The sequence below is a fragment of the Saccopteryx leptura genome, chromosome 2 (assembly GCF_036850995.1).
Source record: "Saccopteryx leptura isolate mSacLep1 chromosome 2, mSacLep1_pri_phased_curated, whole genome shotgun sequence".
Taxonomy (NCBI): domain Eukaryota; kingdom Metazoa; phylum Chordata; class Mammalia; order Chiroptera; family Emballonuridae; genus Saccopteryx; species Saccopteryx leptura.
In genome coordinates, this window is record NC_089504.1 from 351,005,750 (window position 1) to 351,030,891 (window position 25,142).

At 53.1% G+C, this 25,142-nt stretch overlaps 1 protein-coding gene across 2 annotated transcripts in view; it reads left to right on the top strand.

Annotated features, from left to right (window-relative positions):
- The window catches only part of ABCC3 (ATP binding cassette subfamily C member 3), a 46,752-nt gene that overhangs the window by 1,767 nt on the left and 19,843 nt on the right, over positions 1-25,142 (top strand). The window contains exons 2-17 of one of the 2 annotated variants that reach the window (XM_066364561.1): positions 9,511-9,687; positions 10,055-10,180; positions 10,397-10,534; positions 11,427-11,552; positions 11,790-11,851; positions 12,457-12,588; positions 13,660-13,905; positions 16,935-17,112; positions 17,218-17,379; positions 17,913-18,005; positions 19,244-19,447; positions 19,553-19,699; positions 20,134-20,221; positions 20,773-20,839; positions 21,063-21,189; positions 21,265-21,441. In XM_066364561.1, the coding sequence (XP_066220658.1) occupies positions 9,511-9,687; positions 10,055-10,180; positions 10,397-10,534; positions 11,427-11,552; positions 11,790-11,851; positions 12,457-12,588; positions 13,660-13,905; positions 16,935-17,112; positions 17,218-17,379; positions 17,913-18,005; positions 19,244-19,447; positions 19,553-19,699; positions 20,134-20,221; positions 20,773-20,839; positions 21,063-21,189; positions 21,265-21,441 (2,250 nt within the window). The remainder of the gene's footprint in view (positions 1-9,510; positions 9,688-10,054; positions 10,181-10,396; positions 10,535-11,426; positions 11,553-11,789; positions 11,852-12,456; positions 12,589-13,659; positions 13,906-16,934; positions 17,113-17,217; positions 17,380-17,912; positions 18,006-19,243; positions 19,448-19,552; positions 19,700-20,133; positions 20,222-20,772; positions 20,840-21,062; positions 21,190-21,264; positions 21,442-25,142) is intronic. The other variant, XM_066364562.1, reaches the window with a different exon arrangement.

A 25,142-nucleotide genomic window follows, 5' to 3' on the forward strand; every position in this document is an offset into this window, starting at 1 on the left:
AGTGTGGCTGTGGTATGGTCATGATGTCACACTATACCATAAGCAGAGGGCTTACAAATCAAGGAGGGCAGATGTGTCCAAGCCTCAAGTGCAAGGGCCCCCTGTTCCTGGGTGAAAAGGTGACCCTGAGAGCTTATGACTGTACAGAGACAGGCTTTGAGGAACTTGGAATTGGGATGCTCAGGATTCCTTTCTCGTTCCAAGCTGAAAGATCCTTTGGTTCTACCCTTCCATGATATTGAAGAACTCAAGAATGTCAGAGCTTGGGATCTTGGCGCAGCTAGCCCAGCCCCACATTGTAGAGCTGTGGAAACTGAGGGCCAGGCTGGGAATGAACTTGTCATGGTCATACTACAATCAGTGTTCTGGACTGGGAAGGAGGGACCTTGGGATGTTCTTCCAACTTTGTCCTTGCTTGACTGTGCTCCATTGGGCTTCTGGGTCCACTTGTCCCTGAACTTTCTGTGGCTCATGAGATGTATATATCACCTCTGAGGACCTCAGGATTCACAGGAGTCAGTGCATCTATATCAGGTCTGAGGATTGTGGTCCATGTGGGGTCTGCTTGGATATCTCAAAGGACAAGAGAAGTGACCACTGTTTCTCACCCCAGTGAGGACCACCAGTCATCTTCTTGGTTCCTGAGAGTTGTTCCAGCCTGTACCCAGCGTGGCGCTGACTGGGGGTGGGATAGGAAGAAACAGGAAGCTTCCCAGCTCATCCTTGGAAGGTTTGCACAGCTGAGACAAGGGAGCCTCAGCTCCCGTTGTTACCTTAACAGCCTGGAACTCTGGGCGACTCATTTGTGCTGGACTAGTTTGTCTTCTGTTTGTGTTGTGTGTTATTCAGGTAGACTTGCCCCAGATCTTCTATCTTAGGGGCTTGTGGGTGACCTGCCTTGTGGGAAGTACCGTATTTCCCCATGTGTAAGACGCACTTTTTTTCGAAAAATTTGGGGTCTAAAAACTGGGTGCGTCTTACACAGTGGTTGTAGATTTTTCTACTTGGATTTCCCGCTTTTTTGTGCTTGTTTTTGTGCTCATTGTTGAAGACAGTGACTCGTCATCAGACACAGATGAGGACAAACTAATGGAGTTTTGACTGTGCTGAGGAGTTGTATGAATTTTATGATGAATAAAACTTGAGTTCAATAACTTTATGTAATACATTTTTTTTTCAAATTTTGGGCTCTAAAATTAAGGTGCATCTTATACATGGGATCGTCTTATACATGGGGAAATACAGTAGTTCAGGGCAGCCAGGAAGATCCTGAGCCAAGAGTTAAAAGGTGGGAGCAGGGATAGGCATGGTTCAGGCCCCTGGGAGGCGCTTGTTTACTCTACCAGGTATTTTCACTATCTTAGCCTCACAGCCTCCGTTTTTTTTCCCCTGAGAAATGGGGAAATAACCTATCTCCTAACCACCTCAGAAGATTCTTGTGGAGATAAATGAGATAGGGGATGTGAAATGATATTGAGAACTAAAAACCTCTCTATGGCTGACAGGTTGTGATATTCCTGGTGAAGAGGAACGAGTTAGAAAGGGGTGTGAGACCTGGCAAGGCCGACCAGAAGGGGGCTGGCTGGGCTGTTGGGTCAGGGGCTCCCTCTCTAGCTGTTTACTGGGAATTTTGTGGCTAAATCCATCATCTTCAGCCCCAGATGAATCTGAGGGTAGCAGACTTGAGGGGCCTATGTCCCTTGGACATGTGCAGACACACACCAGGTACTGGATGAATCATTTATCTTTTCTTTTCTTTTTTTTTTTAATCTTTCTCTCACCTCTACCTACTTTGGGGCAGATACCAACATCTCTTGAGAGTGCCTTGGGAATTTACACAGAAATAAATTCCAAAAGAATAAACTATGACCAAACTGCCCAGAGCCTATAAAGCCAGAGAAGCCTCTAAAACAAAGGAGGTAGGGTGTTCCTTCACTGTACCCTGTGGTCCCTTACCCGGAGGACTGCTCTCTGCTCTGAGCAGTACCCAGGTAATGAAGACATGCATGGAGAAGGCCTGGTCGGAGAAGGGCCTGTGGCTGTTTACCTGCAGGAGGTCTTGGCCTATTTGCAGAATCAGCCTTGATCTGATGGCCCCAGGAAGCTCCTGGGAGGCTGATGATGACTCAGAAACCTGAAGGTTCTGACCAAGAGGCTGTCCAAAGATGGGAACGACTGCCTGAGAAAGAGCGAGCTTCCCCGTCACTGGGGGTGTGCAAGCGCATGGTCAGTGACCGCTTGGTGGGGATGGTGGTGGAGAGAGGATTCAAGCAGTGGTGGGATTCAAATCATTTAACAACTGGTTCTCTGCCCTAATGACCGTTTTAAGTATAACAAAATGATGTACTGAAAGGTAGTCTATTATTTCATGAATTTAATAAATAAGAATAATAAAAGAAGTACACAAAACTAGGTTATGTTATAAGAAAGTTTTAAAATGGAATTGAAAAAATATTAAATAATACTCATAATATCTCAGGGGAATTTGGGTGTAACACAAAGCTGAAACAATTGACAGCTTGTCACCCCCTGGTTGTTTGGCACCTTTTCTCTTTAGGTTATATTTGTTTACTGAAGTAACAAACGCGAAGAAATTAAAGTGCAGTATTTCATCAAAGGTAGAATGAGTTTTATGAAATGAATAAATAAATATTACAAGCATAATTTCGTTAAATATTTTTCCCCTATGGATGGAATGAACATGACTATGGACGCTTAGAATACACTGTTGAACGGATGAACGTCAAAAAAGAGCAAGGGGGCCTGACCTGTGGTAGCGCAGTGGATAAAGCGTCGACCTGGAAATGCTGAGGTCGCCGGTTCGAAACCCTGGGCTTGCCTGGTCAAGGCACATATGGGAGTTGATGCTTCCAGCTCCTCCCCCCCTTCTCTCTCTCTGTCTCTCTTCTCTCTCTCTCTCTCTCTCTCTCTGTCTCTCCCTCTCCTCTCTAAAATGAATAAATTAAAAAAAAGAGAGAGAGAGAGCAAGGAATATAAATTTGTGATTTCCACATTGGGCAGCTGCCCAGGTGCCCACCTGAGAGAGAACCCTGATTACAAGTGCCATTTTAACAATGAGTTCACTGAACTCAACAAAAAATTAGGTATCTGTTCTGCTGAACAGATATGAACCAGCTGAATCCCACCACTGGATTCAAATCAAGGCAGGAGTTGGGGTCCCACCCTGAAATTCTGTGACCAAGCAGGTAGAGGGAAGACATGGCCAGTGAGGGGTTGGTGGGTCCCTCTGCTGAGATTTCCAGGCCTCCCTTTCCCTGGCATTCTCCCCACTTTAGGTCCGGAGTTTACCTAGTGGCAGCTTTTGGGAGAGGCTTGCGGGTCTGTCACTGGTCAGGTGCCTGCACCTTCACTGTTCCCTTGACTGTTTACCCACCCTAGGGAATGAATGGCAAAGCCCTAGTCCCTCAGAGGCTCAGCTCCCTGTGTCCCCTGCTCTGTTCCAGATAGTCCCTATCTGCCACTCACTAGCTGTGTGACTTTGGGCCAATCGCTGTCTCTGGGCCCCCGCTGAATTTAGGTGGGCTCTGGGGCCCCCTTCAGGTCTAGCCGCCCATTGCTGACTCTGGGACTCCGAGACAAGGCTGGGGAAGGGGTGGGGGAGGGATATGGCAAGGCCGTGATTAGGGTCCTCTGACCTTTCCAGCTCCGGGATGTCACAGTCTTCCCAGGCTTTTCCTCTGGGTTGCTGCCTAGCCTGAGTAGGTGGCTGCCGGAACTTATGAGTAATGGACAAGACTTTGATTTCAATGTACTTTGACTCTCAAATAAAGACGGTGACATGCAAAGCTGTGGGAAGCTGGCAGTGACAGGGCCCCTGTGGTAGCCAGGTGAGCACCAACGCCTCCCCCTGAGGAGCCAGTCACCCCTGCCAGGCCGGGGCCCCCAGAATCTCCTGCCTCCATCCCAGCTGGGGGAAGGAGCAAAGTGGGTGCTGGATGGCGTTAACCTCTGAGCTCCTGGCCCCTGGTGGGAGGGTTTGGTCCCTGCGGACCCCAGGCTGGCTTCTTCCTACCCTGCTGCTGCTCCCTCACTAAGAAAAGGAAGTGAGTCAGGGAAGTAGCATTTGGCAGGGACTTGGCCAAGTCTGTCTGCTGGCCCCCAGTCAGAGGAATGATCTTGGAGTCCAGGCCAGGCCCCAGGGAGGGAGGTCCCCACGGGGACTGCCTGCTGGCCCACCCAAGAGACAGAGTCAGAGTCCCTGGGCTGTATCCACCCAACCCAGTGGGACTGTCTCTGGGGCAACAGGTGGAGTCGAATCCCTGAGAAGGAGTGAGACTTGGGTGTGCACTGCTGGGTGGCTGGGCCTTTCCCCTCCCCCACCGGGGCTGGTTCCCACGGTGGGGGGTGGTACTGGGGGAGGGGACTAATTGGGGCTTAACCCTCAGATTGAATTTCTCCTCCTAACTGGATATTCAGGTTTCTAGTCCAACGGCTCCCAGAACCCCAGCTAGCCTGTTACTGTGTGAGGGCAGCCCCTTCCCTCAGCTCTGTGAGAAGAACCTAAGCCGGGAGGTGATTGGGGGCGGGGTGATTGGGGGCGGGGCATGAGGCTGAAAGGGGATGTCTCATGTTTCAGGTGATCTGGACAGGTGTGTCCTATCCCCTAGGCAGGATGCTATGCTGCAGCCCTACAGGGTATAACCCCTGTAGAACCCCATGGTTCTGGGTGAGGACTCTGGAGCTAGACTGCCCGAGTTCGAGTCCTGGTGTCAGCCCATGTGAACTAGGGCCCATCACTTGGCAGCCGTGGGTCTCAGCTGTTGTGAACGTTAAAGGATGATCCTGGAACACAGTGGTGCTCCAATACCAAAGGTGTGGGCTGGCACTGCTTTCTTCAGAAATGGCCAGCCCAGCCAGTCCTGTGAGCCGTAGACCGGCCCTGCACTGCCAGGCTTTACTGCCCAACCCCTGGCCCTTCCAGACCGCAGTGCAGCCCCGTAGGTCAGTGTGAACGGGGATCAGGCTGGTCCTTGCCCTTTCTGCACCTCCATTTCAGCTGAGATAAATGAACTGGTCGGTTGATCCCTTCTCCCCCTTCTCCCTGGCCCAGGGGATTAAGGAAGTAATTGCTCTTCTGATGACAGAGGCTGTCAACAAGTCTGGGTGAGAAGGGGCTGGGAAGTCCCTGACAGAGCTGTGGCCCAGCTGGGGTGAGGGCTCTAGTGTTCTCACTTCCAGTTGTCTGCTTGGGTCTCTAGGGACTTCCGCATCAGCACCCATGAATGGGCCCCTGCCGTGCAGTCCATTCTGGGCACCAGACCTTATCAGGTCCATCCAGCTGTTTAATTGTGTTATTAAGGAAGCTGTGGTTACTGTGGGAACTGTGTGGGTGACAACTGTGAGGTGAGAGAAGGGAGTGGGGGGACATAAGGTCAGAGAGGTGGGGGAGAAAGATAATCGGTCTTGAGGGCCACGTGGGGACTTGGGCTTTTACTCCCAGTGAAATGGGGAGTCCTTGGCAGCTTTGAACCTGAGCAGTAACATGGTAGCATGGTCGGGCTTAGGTTTCATAAAGATGGGCCTCTAGTGGCTGTGCGGGGAAAGACAGCCAGGGCACTTGGGGGGAGGGGGCAGGGGCAGGGGCAGGAGCAGGAAGACCCCTCGGGGGCTATGGCAATAATCCAGATGGGAAAGAGGGACAGAGTGAAGGGGTAGGATTCTGGATACATCAAGGAGAACCAGATGAAGTTGCCTTTTTATAGATAAGAACAGTCGAATTTAGCGTTCTCATCTAGTTCAGCCTGATCATTTGAAGGTGGAGTGATCAGGGTTTGCTGGAGGGTTGGATGTGGGTGTGAGAGAAAGAGAAGAAATAAGGATGATGCTACCTGACCAGGTGGTGGCAAAGGGGATAAAACATTGGCCTGGGATGCTGAGGACCCAGGTTCAAAACCCCAAGGTTGCCGGCTTACGTGTGGCTCACCGGCTTGAGCATGGGGTTGCCGGCTTGAGTGTGGTATCATAGATATGACCTCATGGTCGCTGGCTTGAGCCCAAAGGTCGCTGGCTTGAGCAAGGGGTCACTGGCTCAGCTAGAGCCCCCTGGTCAAGGCATATATGAGAAAGCCATCAATGAGCAATTAAAGTGCTGCAACTACCAGTTGATGCTTCTTATCTCTCTCCCTTCCTGTCTATCTCTCTCACAAAACGAAAGAAAGAAAGAAAGCAGGATGACACCAAGGATTCTGTCCTGAGAGAAGGAAAGGGTTGCCGTCCCTCAGGGTGGACAGCTGGGGAGGGGGGTGGGCAGGAGTTCAGCTCTGTTGTGCATGCAGGACACGTCCCACTGACATCCCAGTTCTGAAGTCGGTGGTCTAGGGACATAGGCATGGGTGGGTACCCCCTGCCTTCTGGAGAGGGCTTTGCCAGCTGAGACATGCTGATCTGAAGAAAAGGAGCCCAGGCTGCACCTCCCCATGGGTCTAAGCAGCCAGCTGAGTCCTCACACCCCCAAGATCTCTTGATTGTTGCCACAGTGCAGGTTATCTATGCAACCGAAACAAAGTCCCAACAGGCTCTTGCTCCACCACCTGCTTTCCCAAGTGTCGCCCTGTTTGAGTCAAGACATGCTGCTGTCATTCTCTCCCTCGTGGGGAGCTGCCCAGGATGCTGTCATGACTCCCAGTATGACTCATGTGGAGACCGAGCGAGCTGAAAGAGCTTGCCCACAGTTCAAAGGGGGCAACCCACACGGGGTCCTCGGCACTGGGGTCTGGTTCTTCTTGTGGCCCCTCCCCACCTGCCTCAAAGAGCCATGCCACTGACTGTACGCGTGTGCAGGGGTTCCCTTTCATGCCCTTGAACTTGGGTTCCCTTGTCAATCAATGCAGGGATCATTTCTGGGCTCGTCGTGCGTCGCTGGCGCTGTGCTGGGGGTTGGAGTACGTGGGGCAGGAGGGAAAAGGAGTAAGATGAAGCCTGGCGTCTGTCCTCAGGGCTCACATTTCTGTCGGAGAGAGGATGTGTCCACAGGTCCCAACGAGGGGGCACGGCGTGGGGAGAAACCCCAGTTTGGCATCACAAGACGGCCTGGGTACCTGTGCCAGACCCCTGCTGCCTGGTGTCTTTGGACCTGTTACCACAGCAGGTGGAGCCTGCTTTCTCTTCCGCAAGCTAGGTCTAACACTCTTCCTCCAATCTACTTCTGGAAATTGTTCTGAATCGACCAGCCAGTTAATGACCACCTAAGTGCTGTAATAAAGTGCCACTAAACATAAGGGGCCTTTATCACTCTCAGGGAATAGTCACCAAGGCCATACAAGATTAAGCAAGGAAAAGCCTCTCCAGAGGTGAGGCCCAGGCTGGGCCCACAGAGGTGGGACGTGCACTGCAGACTTGGAGACTTTACCGTCGGAGGTAAGGGTGGCCTTGGACAGGCGCCGGGATGGCAACTGAGGAGCTGGGGACTTGGCGAGTAGCAGGGCGGAAAGTAGTGAGTGGAAACAATAGACTTGGAAGTCAGTAGGTAGATGAGGCTGGGTGAGATCTCTGAGGGGTGAGACCAGGTGGAGTAGATGGAGAAGAGGAAAGGGCTGAGCCCTGGGGCACTCCGATGCCACCAGTGGGGACCAGCCAAGAGACTCAGAAAGGAAGACCAAGGAAGGAGGGAAAGACCAGGAGAGTGGACAGGGATCTGGGCCCTTAGGGCATGAACAGGAAGCGACCGGAACCCCATGGAAATTGTTCGGGAAGAGATGAGGGACTGTTCGAGTAGGGTGGCCAAGAGGGACCAAGAGGGAGATGTCATTCCCTCATTGTTACCCCTGAACAAACCAAGGCCCAGAGAGGTGAAGATTTAGTGTCTTGCCCAAGATCACACAGCTTGAAAGGAATAAGAACCATTTGTATTGAACTTTGAAATGAGCAGTATATACATGGTCAAAAAGTCTAAACTTTGAATAATTTGTTTAACACAAGGTCCATGGTGTTTCTACACTGAAAGGATGAGGAAGCTCAAGAGAATGGGATCTAAGAGAGGTACAGCCTCACCTTCCAAAGCAAAAGAAAATAGTGATTATCAAATAATGGTCAATCAGATAATCATAGAAAAACAAACTGAGCCTGACCTGTGGTGGCACAGAGGATAAAGTGTCAACCTGGAACGCTGAGGTCGCCCGTTGAGAACCCTGGGCTTGACTGGTCAGGGCACATATGGGAGTTGATGCTTCCTGCTCCTCCCCCCTTCTCTCTTTCTCTCTCTCTCTCTCTCTCTCACACACACACACACACACACACACACACACTCACACTCTCTCTCTTCTCTAAAGTGAATAAATAAAAAAATAATTAAATTAAATTTTAAAAAAGAAGCAAATTGATTAAATTATGGAAGTCGATGCCAGAAGAAAGCACATTTGAACATGTTCACCTCTGGAAAGTGAAACTAAGGTGAGCAGTGATGAGATGGGGTACCATTTTCTTTTTTACAGTTTGACTTTTTCAATTATGTGCCTGTCTAACTGACAAAAATAAAAATGGTAATTATTTAATTTTACAATTTGAAGGTAGGGGGTTAGCCGTTGTTAACAATTGTCTCTAAGAGGATGAGATTGTGGGTGTTGTTGGGGTTTTTTTTTAATTGTTTATATAAATATTTTCTGAGCTTTCCGTAAAGAACAGCCAATTCTTTGCAAGAAGGGAGAAAGGATTCGTTGATTGTTGGTCTTGGAGGAAACAATATCAGTAAAATATGTGTGTGAATGTATCCCCCCGTCTCTTTCCAAAAAAAGTTCTTAAGTGGAGTTATAGTCAAAAACAAGAGGAGACGCTCTTGTCTGGACTCCTTGGGTCCCCAGGACACCAGGCTTTGGTGCCAGAACCAAGATGGTCCCACGCAAACCGAGATGGCTGGTCACCCCGGGCTTGGTCATTTACAATGACTCTCCACCTCCCCTCGCTCCTCTGAGCCCACACACACCCAGTGGCCTCCTCCATTTTAAAGGAGAGGCACGAAATCTCTGGGAAGCTCTCTGTCTCTTCTTGGGAGAGGCTTAGAGAGGATGTGGGCTCTTCAACTATGGGCATATATTATTTTGATAAAATAAAAAAAAATTAATTTAAAAAGAGTAGAAATCTAGAATGACAGAAAGCAGACGACTGGTTGCCCAGGCAGGATGGGTTATAAAGGCAGAAGGGAACTCATGCAGTGATGGAAGTAGTCTCTCTTTTTATTGTGGCAGAAGTCCTGCAGGTGTGTACAACTTGTCAAAGCCCTTGGGGTGTGCACTTGAAGTGGGTGCTGTTATTTATTTAACTTATACTGCAGTCGAGAGAGACAGAGAATATGAGGAAATGGGGACAACCACGACCCCTTACGAGAGCTCACACTTGGGACAACACCTGTTCCTTTGCACACTTACCCTCTCATCTTCACACACCTTCAGACCCCGTCGCACCTGGAGTGTCTCTTTGGACCAGCCACTTCCCTTGAAGGAGAGCCCAATTCTGCAGAAGGCGGCCACAGCCCTGAATTGTTCCCTCTGTCCCCAGGACTCCAATCTGTCCGTGCACACCGACAACCCGGACCTCACCCCCTGCTTCCAGAACTCCCTGCTGGCCTGGGTCCCCTGCATCTACCTGTGGGCCGCCCTGCCCTGCTACCTGTTCTACCTGCAGTACCACCGCCAGGGCTATATCGTCCTCTCCCACCTCTCCAGGCTCAAGACGGTCAGGGGCTCGGGGCTGTCCATGGGTGGGGCTGGGACCTGGACCTCGTGCACTGGGAGGGGGGGGTCTCTTTTTAATTAGTTCCTTCCCCCACCCTCAGAGGCAAGACAGGGTTCCCCAGCCTCACCACCCGGCACTGGGGCCATGGCAGCTTGCTAACTGGGCTGCAGCCAACAGAGATATTCCCTGTTGGGGGGGGGGGGTGCAAGCAAATCTTCCATCAGGGCTCTCCCACCCTGAGAAGCTTCCAGCCAGTGCCCAGCCCGGCCCTCAGGGCCAGGCCCAGACAGGTCTGGTAGCTTCAGGGGCAAGAAGTAGTTGCTTCTTCCTCTGGGGATGGACGCTCCAACATGTGCCCTGTTTGTAGGCCTTGGGTGTCCTGCTGTGGTGCGTCTCCTGGACTGACCTCTTCTACTCCTTCTATGGCCTGGTCCACGGCTGGGCCCCTGCCCCCATCTTCTTTGTCACCCCCTTGGTGGTGGGGATCACCATGGTCAGTGTGGGACCCCGGAGCTGAGTGAGGGGAGGGTCTCCAGTGGGTTGTGGGATTGTGACGGGGGAACCATGGCTCTGAGAAAGCGGGACACCTTACCAATGGGAAGAGGATGGGGGTGACCTCCCAAACATCTGGCCACATGGGATGGGGAGGAACAGAGGCAATTCCAGATGTGGGTGCTCTGGCCCAGCTTCCCCGGCCCTCCCTGCACAGCTGCTGGCCACCCTACTGATCCAGTATGAGCGGCTGCGGGGGGTGCAGTCCTCGGGGGTCCTCATCATCTTCTGGTTCCTGTGTGTGGTCTGCGGGATCATCCCCTTCCGCTCCAAGATCCTTTCAGCCATGACAGAGGTGAGGGGAAAGAGAGCCACCTGCCTGGTCGGCCCTGCCTAGGGGGTGACCTCAGAGCTCAAGGTCACTGCTGGGTTCCAGGCTCCCTCCCTCTGCCCCTCCCCAGCTCCCAGGACCTCCTCTGCAGTCCAGTCCTCTTTGTGTTGTTCTCTGCTGGGAAGCTGACTGGGGCCGGGGTGGGGTGGGGGTGGGGGTGGGGTGGGCGGGGGGGGGGGGGCGCACTTGTGCGTGTGTGTGTGCATGTGCGTGTGCGTGTGTGTGCGCGTGCGTGTGCGTGTGTGCGTGTGCGTGCGCGTGTGCGTGTGTGTGTGTGTGTGTGTGTGTGTGCGTGTGGCCATTGTGGGATATTCAGGTGCAGAGGGCTGTTCTGTTGCCACCACCAACTGCAATGTCTGACGGGTTGTTGGCCCATGTCTGTGTAATGAACACACGCTTGCAGACATGCATGAATTGTCTGGCTTACCATGATCTCGTTCTCCTCTTTGTTCCCACCTTCCTCAGTTCCTGGCCTTCCTCTTGATCTGTGGTGGTGCTGATGGTGGGTGGTAGGAATACTGGGGGTCAACCTAGCACCTCCCCATTTCTTTGTCTCAAGGGGAGGCAGTCAAATATATTCATAAGAGCACAGGCTTGGAATAATCCACTTAGTCTCTGTGTGACCTTGGGCAAATTCCTTAGCCTTCTGGAGCCTCACTTCCTCAGCTGCAAACTGGGAGTCAAAGGCTTCCTACCTTGTAGGGGCGACAAGGAGGGTTGGACAAGGTGATGTCGGTGAGGTGCTTGGCGCAGTCTGACACGGGGCACATCCTCACTCAACAGTGCCCCCCTGGTGGCCCCTCCCCTCTCTCAGAGGAGCCTGACGCTCTGCTGCTTCTCCCCGTTGTCCCCCCAGGGCAAGATCTTGGACCCCTTCCGTTTCACCACCTTCTACATCTACTTTGCCCTGGTGCTCTTTTCCCTCATCCTGTCCTGCTTCCGGGAGAAACCACCATTCTTCTCGCCAAAGAATGTCGACCCTGTGAGTGTTTATGGAGGCGGAGTGGGTGTGGAGGTTCCAGCCCTCAGCCGGACCTCACCAGCCTTCTCCGTCCCTCCCAGCCCCTCCCAGTCCCTCCCAGCCCCTCCCATCCCCAGGCCATCTCCACAACATGTCACCTGGGTTTGGAGCTGGCGGTCCAGGGGGCCTTCTCCCTATACCCCGCCTTGAGAGGGTGATGGGCGTTCCTGATTCCCCCGTTCCACTCTCACCTTCCAGAACCCCTGCCCAGAGGCTGAAGCTGGCTTCCTCTCTCGCCTGTCTTTCTGGTGGTTCACAAAGTGAGTTGGCTCTTCCTCCAGCCTGGGCCGGAGGGAGGGCCCGGGAGGTAAGGGGTAAGAGAAGGGAAGGGAGCAGGCCGGAAGTTCAGGGACCTGAACAGCTGGGCCTGGCTGGCGCCTCTACTCCAGCCCCTGCTTCGGCAGCCGGCCGTGGGACAGCAGAGGATGTTTGGGCAGAGGCCAGGCCCGCCCCAGCCCCGCTCCCGGGCCCGGCCCGGCCCTGCACCTGACGGGTGGCGAGGACAGGCTCAGGGACGAGAAGAAAACGTAATTAGTCTAAGCTCTTCTGCCATCTCCTTGGCCACCCCTCAGAACGGCTTGAACAGGATAATTGTGTCTGTGACCTGGGTGACAGTTCAGTAGCCGTGCTGCCGTGAAGCAGGTCCCAGCCTGGATTTCATCACCAGGACCCATGGGTCAATCAGAAAGAGAGAGAAGGGGAACTTGGGGAGGGAAGCCACGACCTCCGGCCTGCTCACTGTGGCAATGAAGGAGACACCTCCCGTGACCACAGCACCTTAGGGAGAGCCTCCTTTCTGCAGTCCTTGGTCCTGGCTTCAGGCTGCTAAACTCTGACCCTGAGTGGGGCCGTCTGCCTGTCCCAGGTTGGCCATCCGCGGCTACCGGCGCCCCCTGGAGGAGCGGGACCTCTGGTCCCTGAACAAGGAGGACCGCTCCGAGACGGTGGTGCAGAGGCTGCTGGAGGCCTGGAAGCAGCAGCAGAAGCAGGCAGCACAGTGAGGCTCTCCCCGTCCCCACACCCGTCCGCCCAGCCCCTTCCCGCACCCGGGACTCCTGCCGGGGAGGCAGCTAGACCTGGGATGGTTACAGGGCTGGGGGAGGGGGAGGGGGTCCTGAAGTGGGACACGCAGGCCTGGGCGGGGCCAGCTCTCCCCAGCTCTGCTCAGGCCAGAGAGTGGCTGCCCCTTCCATGGCATTCATTCTACCCAGACATGGCCCTGAGCACAGAGATTAATGCCATCTCCGGCAGCTCCGTAATGTACATTCTGTTACCCCCTTGTTAAAGAGGGGGGCACAGATTTAATGACACACCCAAAGTCCCCTTGTTGGTGGTGGCAGAGCTGGAATCCACAGCTGGTTGCCTGGCTTCGCTGCTCTTACCACGGCCCCATCCTGCCTGACTTGAAGAGAAGATTCCAGGGACTTCCCTCAGCAGGGGCAGGGCAGGGAAGAAGGCAGAGGCCAGCCCCTCCATTTCATCCCTCCTCTTCCTGTCAAGAAACGCATCTCTGGCCACCTGCCCAGCCAGGAGAGCTGGGGCCCTGAGTCCTCCCATCCTGCCCACTTCTGACCCTGGGACTGAGCCCCCCAACAACAGCCCGTAGCCCAGGACTTCAGTGCTTGTTCAGTTAGGAGCCCCTGATTACCAGCTGGCTGTCAGGAGAGCCAGGGACTTGGATTGGTCAGCAGTGTCTCGACTCCATGCCTTGGGGCATCTAGGTAGCCCTGTGGCCCCCCCAGTCTTCCTGGGCACTTTTTCTCTGGCCCCCATGTCGCCTCTACACCCTCTCTGCTCAGCTCCCCAGTGACAAGCCCACTAGCCTTCCCTGCCCATGTGTCTTTTCTCTCCTAGCATCCTCCCGGGGAAGCAGCAAGCAGCAGCAAGTAAGAGGCTGGGCATTGCTCGGATAGAGTCCTCAGGTGGCAGTTAGGGTACCACTCACATACTCTCTAGCTAGCCCCTGAAGGCAGTCTCTTGGGGAATTACTAGAAAGTCATGTTGTCCATCCCCCTCCCAGTCCTGAGAGCCAAGAAAGCCGCTCTCCTCTCCTTCCTACTCATCTCAGGCACTCAGCTTCCTGCGGCCCATTCCTACCCACTGCTTCCTCCTCCCCGACCAGACGCAGAGCCTCAGCGGCACCTGGGAGGACGGTCTCCAGTGAGGATGAGGAGCTGCTAGGGGCCCGGCCCAGAGCCCGGGAGCCCTCCTTCCTGAAGACACTGCTGGCCACCTTTGGCCCCGGCTACCTCATTAGCTCATGCTTCATGCTGGTCCAGGACCTGCTCGCCTTCGTCAACCCGCAGCTGCTCAGGTCTTTCCACACTCCCTCTTCCTGCAGCCCTTCCCTGGGCGGGGGCAGCGGCCACTGTCCCTGAGAACTGCGTCCAGAGGAAGGGACATGTAGTGAAAGGAGCCCAGACCAGGAACCGGAGGGGCTCTGCCCACTTTCTGCCTGCCCTTCGGCAGTGGCAATGACTCTGCACCTCAGCTTCTTTGTTCATATCCAACCCACAATAGTTACCACGTATATATACTATCTGCCAGGCTCGCAGGTGGATACAGTAAAGAACGTTCTCTCTTGAAATCTTACAGAGGTGTCCCTATTCCCATGTTACAAACAAGGAAGCAGGAAAACTCAATTTAAAAAGAAAGTGAGAAAGCAGAAACTCAGAGAGGTGAAGTGACGTGCCCTAGGGCACACAGCTCATAAAGATGGATTTGATTCCAGGGTGCTGAGCTCCAGCTGCAGCGTTCTTTCCAGAGGATAGGCTCTATCTTCTGTCACTTGAGTGGCTTGGACTTGAAGGAGCTCTCAAATGAGGGGGTGGGAAGGAGCAAAACCTAGCAGCTGAGCCCTCAACCCCTTGCTCCTCCGTTCATGCGTTCATTTAATCAATGAATATTTATTGAGCCGCAGCATATGGGATGGTGCCAGGTGCTAGGGATACAGAGATCAACAAGCTATGGTCTTAATGTCCGGTGGGAGAAACCAATGTGTTCCAGCAGGCGAAACCATTAGAACACAGCACGGCCAGAGGTGCACTCAGGTGTCAGGGCAGCCCCAGCAGGGGCTACGGAAGCTGCTTGGGAAGGAGCAGGGTGCCTTTGCCAGCCAGAGAGGTTAGCAAATCTGGAAGAACAAAAAGGGGTTAGTTAACCAGGTGAGGAAGGAGAGGGAGGTGCAGCCTAGGCAAAGTCACGAAAGCCTGAGACAGCATGACTCAGGAACTCCTGGTATTTCTGAATGCAGGAGTGCTGGAGGATAGCGTGACCTGGGGGAGGGGCAGAAAAATGAAGGGACAGGGGTGAAGGTGGGGGGGGAGCTAAGGAAAAGATCTGCAGCCCTGGAGGGACATCTGGTTTGCATTTGGGAAGGATCAGTGGTGTGGGGGTATAGGTAGGACAGAAAGCCAGTTGGAAGTGAGCCAACCAGGGTAGATGAAAGCCCAGGAAGACAGGCTGGAGATGAGAGGACTGCGTTCTGACCTGTGTGACTAGAGGCAGCGGGATCTTTTCCTGAGATGATTAACTCCCTGGCAAGGAAGGGCACTGGGCAAGGTGGCGAGTTGAGTCTTGGCCACAGGGGCCTCAAGGGGCTGCTGGGTCCTCCAAGGTGAGACTGCCAGCTAGCTGGGGACGGTATTTTCAGAGCCACTGGAGGAAGCCCAGGTCTCCTATCTGTGGCCGAACTTTGCCGTGTAGAGGCCCCAGACAGAGCCCCAGGGAAGTCGGGCAGGTAGGGCAGCTACAGGGTCAGCAGCATCCTGGGGTGGAGGCCAGAGAGGGAGACTGCTCCCCAGGGAAGGCGTGGCCTCCGGGGAAGCAAGGTGGCCCGTTTCACAGAGCCCGAGGAAGGCAATGTGGAGTTTGTTCCTGACTTTGCCAAGAACAGAGATGGGGACAGAGGGAAAGGCCCTAAGAACAGGTGGTCTGCAGTGGAGAGGGGCCACGGAGGTTTAGAAACATCCTGTGCAGATATTTTTATTGCCTGGGGCCGCTGTCACAAATGACCTCAAACTGGGCAACTGACAACAGAAATGTATCTTCTCACAGTTCTGGAGGCCAGAAGGCTGAAATCAAGATGTCGGTGGGGTTGGGTCCATCTAGAGGTTCTGAATGAGAATGTGTTCCCTGCCTCGTAGCTTCCGGTGGTTGCTGGCACGCCTTGGCATTCCCAAGGTTGTAGACACATCACTCCTATCTCTGCCTCCGTCTCTGCACGGCCTTGTCCTGTGTGTGCCTGCACGTGCATCGTGTCTCTGCAAGTCTCCCTCTCCTGTCTCTTATAAGGACACCAGTTATTGGATTAGAGCCCACCCTGGTGACCTCATCTTAACTTGATGGATTACATCCGCAAAGACATATTTCCAAAGAAGGTCAAATTCACAGGTGACCAGGGGGTAGGGCTTGAATGTGTCTTTTTGGAGGACACATTCAACCCCCAGAAGGAGAGGCCTAGCTATGACGATGGAGCTCCCTATGGTCAAGGGGAAGTGGGCCCCAACATGGAAGAGAATTGGTCTCGTCAAAAGGAGAAGATAGTGAGCTTCCAGCAGAGCTGAAGCTGCTGGAGAGCAGGAGACAGGAGAGCAATGCTGGAGCATGGCCCTGAGGAGCTGGGTGGGATCCAGGGCTTGGGGGACAGGATTGGGCTTGGAAATCTGGAGGGACACCTCTCCTGAGGCAGGAGAAAGGGAAGAGGCCAGTGTTGGGAGGAAAGTTTTGGTTGGTGGGGAGTTCCCAGCGGGTGAGTTAAGTGGGAAGACTCCCGTGGGTAGCTGTTGAGAGGGGAGGAGAGTGGGTGCGGTCAGAAGCTCAGAGAAGAGAGGTGAAGAGGGCGATGGAGGAGGAGGTGGGTAGGGCCCTGGAGAAGGTCACCGGGTAGCACTGGGACCAGCTGAGGTTAGAGAGGATGGATTTGAGGGGCAAGAGTCTAGGCGGTCATGCGATAGGCTCTGAGCGCTCAGCAGCCCAGCAGGAGGCACAGAAAAGTCAAATCAAGGAACACGTGGCATTACTTCCTGCCATGTGGTCCAACCAGGCAAGAAAGGCAGGCAGGTGAGGATGGTGGAGAGAGTGATGGAAGGAAGGAAGGGGCGGCTGGGGCCAAGGTAAGTGGGAAAGGAGGGGAAGGGAGGAGGGAGCAAGGAGGGAGGGTCATGATCTTGAGCAGCACCAGGCTGAGTCTCTCTGGTCTGGGTAATGGGGAGGAGGGCCAGCACCCCCACCTGGGAGGCTTCAGAGGAGGGGGCAGAGTGAAGGCTGAGGGTGGAAGGGGAGGGTAGGAGGAACGGCCTGGGGAGCCCCCGCCCCACTCATGCCTCTCTCCTGCCCTCGCAGCATCCTGATCAGATTCATTTCAAACCCCACGGCCCCCAACTGGTGGGGCTTCCTGGTGGCCGGGCTGATGTTCGTGTGCTCCGTGATGCAGACTCTGATCTTGCACCAATATTACCACTGCATCTTTGCGATGGGGTTGAGGGTTCGCACGGGGATCATAGGGGTCGTCTACAGGAAGGTCAGTGGGAGCAGGGCGTGGGGGCGGGGGGCGCTGGAGAGGCTGGCCCTGGGGAGCTCTGGAGAACCTCATGGGCCCAGTTCATCACCTGTGGTCTACCTGCAGGCTCTGGTCATCACCAATTCAGTCAAACGTGAGTCCGCTGTGGGAGAAATGGTCAACCTCATGTCAGTGGATGCCCAGCGCTTCATGGACCTGGCCCCGTTCCTCAACCTGCTATGGTCAGGCCCTCTGCAGATCATCCTGGCGCTCTACTTCCTCTGGCAGGTGACTCTCAAACCCTGACCTCTGGCCCTTTCCTCTGACCTTGACCTTGCTGAGCAAGGGAACGAGGGTTAGTCTGGGTCAGCGGAAGGGCTGCATAATGGACAAAAGAGCTTCTCTGGGTATGGGGGTGGGAGTGAGGACTCCAAGGACGCTGGTGTCTGCAAACAAGTCTTTCCAGCCTGAGTCATTATCCTTCTCTCAGATCCCAGGGGAAGAAAGAAGGACTAGGAGTCAGAGTGTGTAGGACTGCCACTGTCTCTCTGTGTTTGCCCTCCTGTGTGTCTGGACATTCCTCCGTGTCTGCCTGTTTGTGCCCATCTGCTGTTATTATCTGATGGCCGGCTGCTTCTGCAGGTGTTTTTGTCATTTGGACTTTCTCTGTACGTCCACTTTTTGCCGTCTGTCTAGCTAACCATCATCTATTGCTTTCCTGTCCGTCTCCACATTTCAGACCAATAGGCCTCTGTCTGTTGGGTCCTGTCGACGTACATACTTTGGCTGTCTGTCTTATCTGTCCACCTGTGCCTCTTCAGAACCTGGGCCCCTCCGTTCTGGCTGGACTCGCTCTCATGGTCTTGCTGATCCCCCTCAATGGAGTTGTGGCCATGAAGATGCGTACTTTCCAGGTGGGTGCTCTCACAGGTGCAGTTTCTGCCCGGAGCTCCTGGCCAGGTGCCGGGGGAAGGGCGTTCGCTGACCCGGGGCCCCTCCATTCTTTCATTCACTGACCCGGGGCCCCTCCATTCTTTCATTCACTGACTATGTATGGCTACAAGCCACTTCCACAAACCTTAGCTCTCTCTGTGCTCACAGTAACCCCGAGAGGGTTTTAGAAACATTCTTATTTTGCAGCTGAGGAGCTGAGACCCAGAAAGATGATGACAGTCCAGAATCAGCCAGAGCGGGGACTTGAAACCCCATCTTCTGATCTCATGAAAGTTTCTCCTGCCTCACTGTGCTGAGTGTGGATAGCCAGTCATTCAGTCCTTTAGCTGCAAACATTTATTGAAGTCTTAAGTAGCCTTCCGCTGCACGTAGAATAAATGACAAAGTGCCTAGGACCGCCCACCAGGCCCCTGCTCACCTTGCAAGCCCTCACCCCCTGAGGTATGGCCAAATTTCAGCCAGTCTGACCTAACTTTTCTCCAAAGCACTGAGCTCTGCATACCTCTGGGCCACCGTACACACTGTTCCCTGGAAGGGTCTTCCCTTCCTCGCTGCCCAGCTCCTGCTCTTCGCCCACCTCCCAACATAAACTCTGATTTCCCAGACTCACAGAATCCTGTTGTTTCCCTTTAGAGTACACGTACTAATTTATTAAGCGTTTATTTAGGCAATGGTTTGCTTCCTTCCTGCCGGCTGGGGCCTTGTTTGAGTTATTCACCATTATTGCCCCACGTCTAGCATGTGGCCTGGCACAGAGTGGCACTCAGTAAATAGGGGCTGAATGAATACATTTATTGGGCGCGCTGCACCCTGGATTAGGGTCAGGAGGCCGGCAGCCTGATTGGGGCAGCACCTGTGGACAGGATCCCTGTGGCACAAAAGGGAAGGACAAGGTGCCTTAGAGACCCAGGGGAGGGGCAGAGGATGCCGCCTGGGAGGGACCCTGACGCGGGCGCTGAGGTTGGAGCTGGATTTCGTCTGGAGGAGAGGGGAGGTCGGGCTGGGCTGGGCCTGGCTGGGCTAGGCCTTCCTGGCTGAGGTGCGGCAAAGGCTCCGCCGGGAGGCCGGAGGAGGAACGTGAGCAGCCCAGCGCAGCAGGGTGCGCTAGTGCAGGGGGGGCGTGCACAAGCCCCTGGGGGAGGAGGCGTGGCAGGGGAGGGCAGGGGAAGGGAGCGCGCCACCGCCACTCTTCCCGCAGGTGGAACAAATGAAGTTCAAGGACTCGCGCATCAAGCTGATGAGCGAGATCCTGGGCGGCATCAAGGTGCTGAAGCTGTACGCCTGGGAGCCCAGCTTTGTGCAGCAGGTGGAGGGCATCCGGCAGAGCGAGCTGCGGCTGCTGCGCCAGGCGGCCTACCTCCACGCCATATCCACCTTCATCTGGGTCTGCACCCCCTTCCTGGTGAGGCTCGCCAGCCGGCTGGGGCTGGCCTCCCACCGCCCACCTGGGCAGCCCAGGCCTCTGGGCCCCATAGACTCCACCCTGATACCCCACCCCGCTGCCTAGGTGACCCTCATCACCCTCGGGGTGTACGTGTCCGTGGACCCGAACAACGTGTTGGATGCCGAGAAGGCCTTTGTGTCCGTGTCCCTGTTCAACATCTTAAAGAACCCCCTCAGCATACTGCCCCACCTACTCAGTGGCCTGACCCAGGTAACCCCGGCGGGGCTGGGGATTCTGCTGGGGTGAGGGCAGGTTGTTGGGGTCACATAGGGTCAGGGCATAAGCCGGGAGAGTTACGGGAATCAGGAGAAGGCCATATCTGGCATTATGAAGAATTGTTCGAAGTTGAATGAAGTCACTAGAGTCAGGGGTCATTTTGGGTCAGCGGAGGTCGGGTGGGGTCCCTGGAAACGAATTCTGGAGACAATTTACTTTTACCAACCTGGACTCTGCCTTTAGCAGTGGGAGCCAGGGGTGACTCGCTCATAGGAGGGGCCCCCGAATCGGCGTCTGGGCCTTCGGGGGGGGGGGGGCCTGGCCATGCCCAGGAAGCTGGGGCCGAGCATGTGTAAAGGAGTGGAGGGGGGCAGTGGAGGGGAATAGAAGAAGCTTGACCTCCAGGGCTGTCTCCCGCCCTCCTGCAGACCAGCGTGTCTCTGAAACGGATCCAGCATTTCCTGAGCCACGATGAACTTGACCCCCAGTGTGTGGAGAGAAAGACCATCGCCCCAGGTCCAGACACCCCTCCCCGGGGGCTCTTGCAGCAGCCCCTGCTCAGGAAAATTCCTGTTCCAGGCTTTTAACTTTTCTCTTGGGATGCCTTTTCTACTTCCTCTTTCATATCTTTAACTCTATGCTCGCAGGCACCCTCTTCGGCTCTCTGCTCTCCCCTCCTCTCCTCTCCTCTCCCCTCCCCTCCCCTCCCCTCCTCTCCTCTCCTCTCCCCTCCCCTCCCCTCCCCTCATCTCCCCTTCCCCTCCCCCCTCTCCTCTCCCCTCCCCTCCTCTCCTCTCCTCTCTTCCCCTCTCCCCTCCCCTCCCCTCCCCTTTCCTTCCCTCCTCTCCTCTCCTTCACCCCTCCCCAAGCCTCCCCACTCTTCTTCCTTCCCTAGGGCTTCCCTTACCCAATCCCAGGACTTCCTGTCCCCTGTGTCCCAAGCTCCCCTGCTTTCTCCCCTTGGCCCCTTCCCCAGGACTCCCACATCTCTCCCTCCCAACTTTCCCCAGGGATTCTCTCCCCCTTGCCCTGGGCCCCCCTGACCCTGTATCCCTTGACTTTCCCAGGCTATGCAGTCATCATAGACAATGGCACCTTCACCTGGGCCCAGGACCTGCCCCCCACCCTGCACAGGTACCAGCTTCTCCCATCCCCTCTTAGCTGCCTAAAGGGGACTGAAGTTCAGATCAACAGCAAAACCCACCCCCGACCTTACCCCCCAGCCTTTGGCCTGGCAAGCAGGAAGCGCCCCAATCGCCAGGGTGGTGTCTGGGAGGGAGAAGGGCTTCGTCTCCAGGTGGCAGGTTGGGAATCAAAAGCCTGATCTCTGTCTTTGACTGGGCTCCTGGTCTCCCAGCTTAGACATCCCGGTGCCAAAAGGGGCACTGGTGGCCGTGGTAGGACCCGTGGGCTGTGGAAAGTCCTCTCTGGTGTCTGCCCTTCTGGGAGAGATGGAGAAGCTTGAAGGCAAGGTGTACGTGAAGGTGAGACGCATCGGGACTCCTGGGAAGGGGAGTTCGGCGAGCCCCAACGTAACCGTGGTGTTCTCCCGTGGCCAGGGCTCCGTGGCCTACGTGCCCCAGCAGGCCTGGATCCAGAACTGCACTCTGCAGGAAAACGTGCTGTTCGGCAAAGCCCTGGACCCCAAGTGCTACCAGCGGGCGCTGGAGGCCTGTGCCCTGCTAGCCGACCTGGAGGTGCTGCCTGGTGGGGACAAGACAGAGATTGGAGAGAAGGTACATGGTGCCCTCGCATCCTCTGGGACCTCAACCCAGCTAAGGTCCATACGTGCACTCATTCACTCACTCACAGGTTTATATAATATCATGCCTAGCTCTGTGCTAGGTGTTGGGGAAACAGCTGAGGAAGAAGAGCTCATCCTTCATCTATCCATCTATGCATTCATTCATCAGATTTTATCACACACACACCTGTATCCCAGGCAATGTTATACAGTAGTGAATACACCAGTCTAAAATCTCTCCCTTCCTATAGCTTACATTCTAGTAAGGGGAAGAGATGACAAACAAGATGAGTTAAGTCAAATATGTAATATGTCAGGTATGTGCTAAGGGGTAAAGAATGAAGCAGGGAAGGGGCACAGGAGTATGTTCGGGGCTGTATCGTTCAGGTGCCTTGGGAAAGCCGCACTGAGGACTGGAAACCCGAGCAAAGGGAGGGAGTGGGCCAGGTCTGGGGACATGGAGCCCTGTCTGGGGGAAAGGCCTCACAGGCAGAGAGAGCGGCAGGTGCCGAGTTCCTGAGGCAGGAGTGTGATTTGGAGCGTTTAAGGACCAGCAAGGAGGCCCGTATGGCTGAAGTGGAGTGAGCAGGGTAAGGGAGAGGAGCTTAGGCCAGCGAGGTGTCCAGGCAGCCGTTCCACATATTACCTTGCAGGCCACTGTGACTTCTACCAAGCCGGCTGGAAAGCCTTGGATTCCGGTGTGAGCCGAGGGATGTGGGGCAGACCAGTTAGGAAGGGGTGCGGAGGGTACAGGGCAAGGCAGAGCCTTGAAGACTTCGCTTCAGGTTTTGGCATTTACCCTAAAAACCCTGGGAAATCAGTAAAAGGTTTTGTTTTTTTATCTTATTTGTTTTTAATTGTTGCAACATGTACATAACAAAATTTACCCATTGTCACCGGTGGTAGATGTGCAGGTCAACTGTTAAAGTACATTCACATCGTTTTATAACCATCCATCTCCAGAGCTCTTTTCATCTTGCAAAACGAACACTGTGTACCTATTAAATAATAGTTCCCCGTCTCCTCTTTCTCTGCCTCTTGGCAACCACCATTCTACTTCCTGTCTCTCTGCATTTGGCTCCTTCCAGGTACTTCCTATAAATGGAATCCTCTAGTATCTTGGTGTGAGTGACTGGCTTACTTCACTTAGGTGAAATAGCCTCAAGGTTCATTCATGTTATAGCATGTGTCAAATTTCTTTCGCTTTTTAAGGTTACATAATAGTCCATTGTGGGTGCATACCACATTTTGTTTATTCTGTTGTCAGTGGACACATGGGTTGCTTCCACCTTCCTTTTAGCTACTGTGAACAATTCTACTGTGAACATGGGTGTGTAAAGATCACTTCATGACCCTATCTTTAATTCTGTTAAATATAGACCCAGAAGTGAAATTGCTAGATAACATAGTAATTCTATATATTTTTTTTTATTTTTTATTTTTTGAGTAACTACTACACTGTTTTCTGTAATGCACCATTTTTACATTCCCACCAACACTGTATAAGGATTCCATCTTCTGCACACCCTGGCCAACACTTTTGGCATGGGGTGTGTGTATGTGTTTGTTTTTGTCTTTGATAGTAGCCATTTTAATGAGTGTGTAGTGGTATCTCATTGAGGTTTGGATTTGCATTTCCCTAATTAGTGACACTGCATCTTTTTGTGTGCTTATTGGCCATTTGGATAGCTTCTTTGGAGAAATGTCTGTCTTCTTTGAGGCCTCTACTCATTTTTTGATCAAGCTGTTTGGTTTGTTGTTAAGTTGTAGGAGTTCTTTAAGTATACAGCAGGTCCTCAAATAATGTCATTTCATTCAATGTCGTTTTGTTATAATGTGATGACATGCTGTAGAAACTTAACTCTTGTTTATATCAATTATATCAGTTGGTTTCATTACATCATGACTTATAGTAAATGAGGACTTACTGTAGTGGATTTTAACCCCTTATCAGGTATACGAGTTGCAAACATTTTCTCCTGTTCTGTAGGCTTCCTTTTTGCTCTATTGTGTCCTTTGATGCACAGAATTTTAAATTTTGATGTGACCCAATTTATCTATTTTTAACTTTTATTGCCTGTGCTTTTAGTATAGTATCCAAAAAAAAATCATTGCCAAATCCAATGTCATGAAACTTTTGTCCGGCCCTGGCTGGTGGCCCAATGGATAAAGCGTTGGCCCGGCATATGGACGTCCCAGGTTCTATTCCCAGTCAAGGCACACTGGAGAAGTGACCATCTACTTCTTCCTCCCCTCCCCCTTCTCTCCCTCTTCCAGTGGCTCGATTGGTTTGAGCATGGCCCCGGGCGCTGAGGATAGCTCCCCTTGGAGACTGACCTCAGGTACTAAAAAATATAACTGTACTCAAGCATTGGGCCCCAGATGGGGTTGCCAAGTGGATCCCGGTTGGAGCGAATACTGGAGTCTGCCTCACTGTCTCCCCTTCTCTCACCTAAAACAACAAACAAACAAACAAAAACTTTTCCTCATGCTTTTGTCTAAGAGTTTTAGCTCTTTGGTTTGCTTGGTTATTGTTTGTTTTTTGGTGGCAGCAGTGAGATCTGAACAGCTCTTTTGTTTTTTTTAATATTAAAGATTTCAGTGTGTATTTCCTCAAAACAATGCCATTCTCTTACATAACCATAGTTAATACATATTAGTAGATACATACATAGTAAATACAATATTAGTATCTAATTCACAGTCTGTATTCAAATGTCATCATTTGTCCCAGTAATGTCTTTTGTTTAGCTATTTTCCTTCCTGGGCTAGAATCTAATCCAGTTGTATCTGTATATGTATATGTATATGTATATGTATATGTATATGTATATGTATATGAGTTGTGTATGTATTTACTTGTCATAGCTCTTTATTCTCTGAGTTTGTGTTTTAGAACCTTGACACTTTTGAAAAGTATAGAGTAGCCCTGGCCGGTTGGCTCAGCGGTAGAGCATCGGCCTGGCGTGCGGGGGACCCGGGTTCGATTCCCAGCCAGGGCACACAGGAGAAGCGCCCATTTGCTTCTCCACCCCCCCTCCTTCCTCTCTGTCTCTCTCTTCCCCTCCCGCAGCCAAGGCTCCATTGGAGCAAAGATGGCCCGGGCGCTGGGGATGGCTCCTTGGCCTCTGCCCCAGGCGCTAGATTGGCTCTGGTCGCGGCAGAGGGTCGCCCCTGGTGGGCGTGCCAGGTGGATCCCGGTCGGGCGCATGCGGGAGTCTGTCTGACTGTCTCTCCCCGTTTCCAGCTTCAGAAAAAAAAGAAAAAGAAAAGAAAAGTATAGAGTAGTTAGTTATTTTGTAGCATGTCTCTCAGTTTGAACACAATTACAGATACAGATTCTACGTTTTTGGAGGAAATAATATAGGAGTAATGTTGTATCCTTCTTGGTGTACCCTATTAGGAGGCACATCATATCAACCAGTTAACATTGTTAACTTTGATCACTTGATTGAGGTGGTGTCTTTCATTAATCATAACTTTCACTGATGATTCTCACCTGAGTCAGTGTTGACTATGATGTTTGCCAAATGCTAATTTTCTACCTCCATTCTATTCTATGGTTATTAGTTGACATTTTACTCTGACAAAGCGCTTTCTCCTCCTTCCCATTTTTTACTTATTCATTCATTTTTATATATCAATATGGTCTCATGGATTCTTATTTGATCCAGTGGGTTATAATTCAGTACC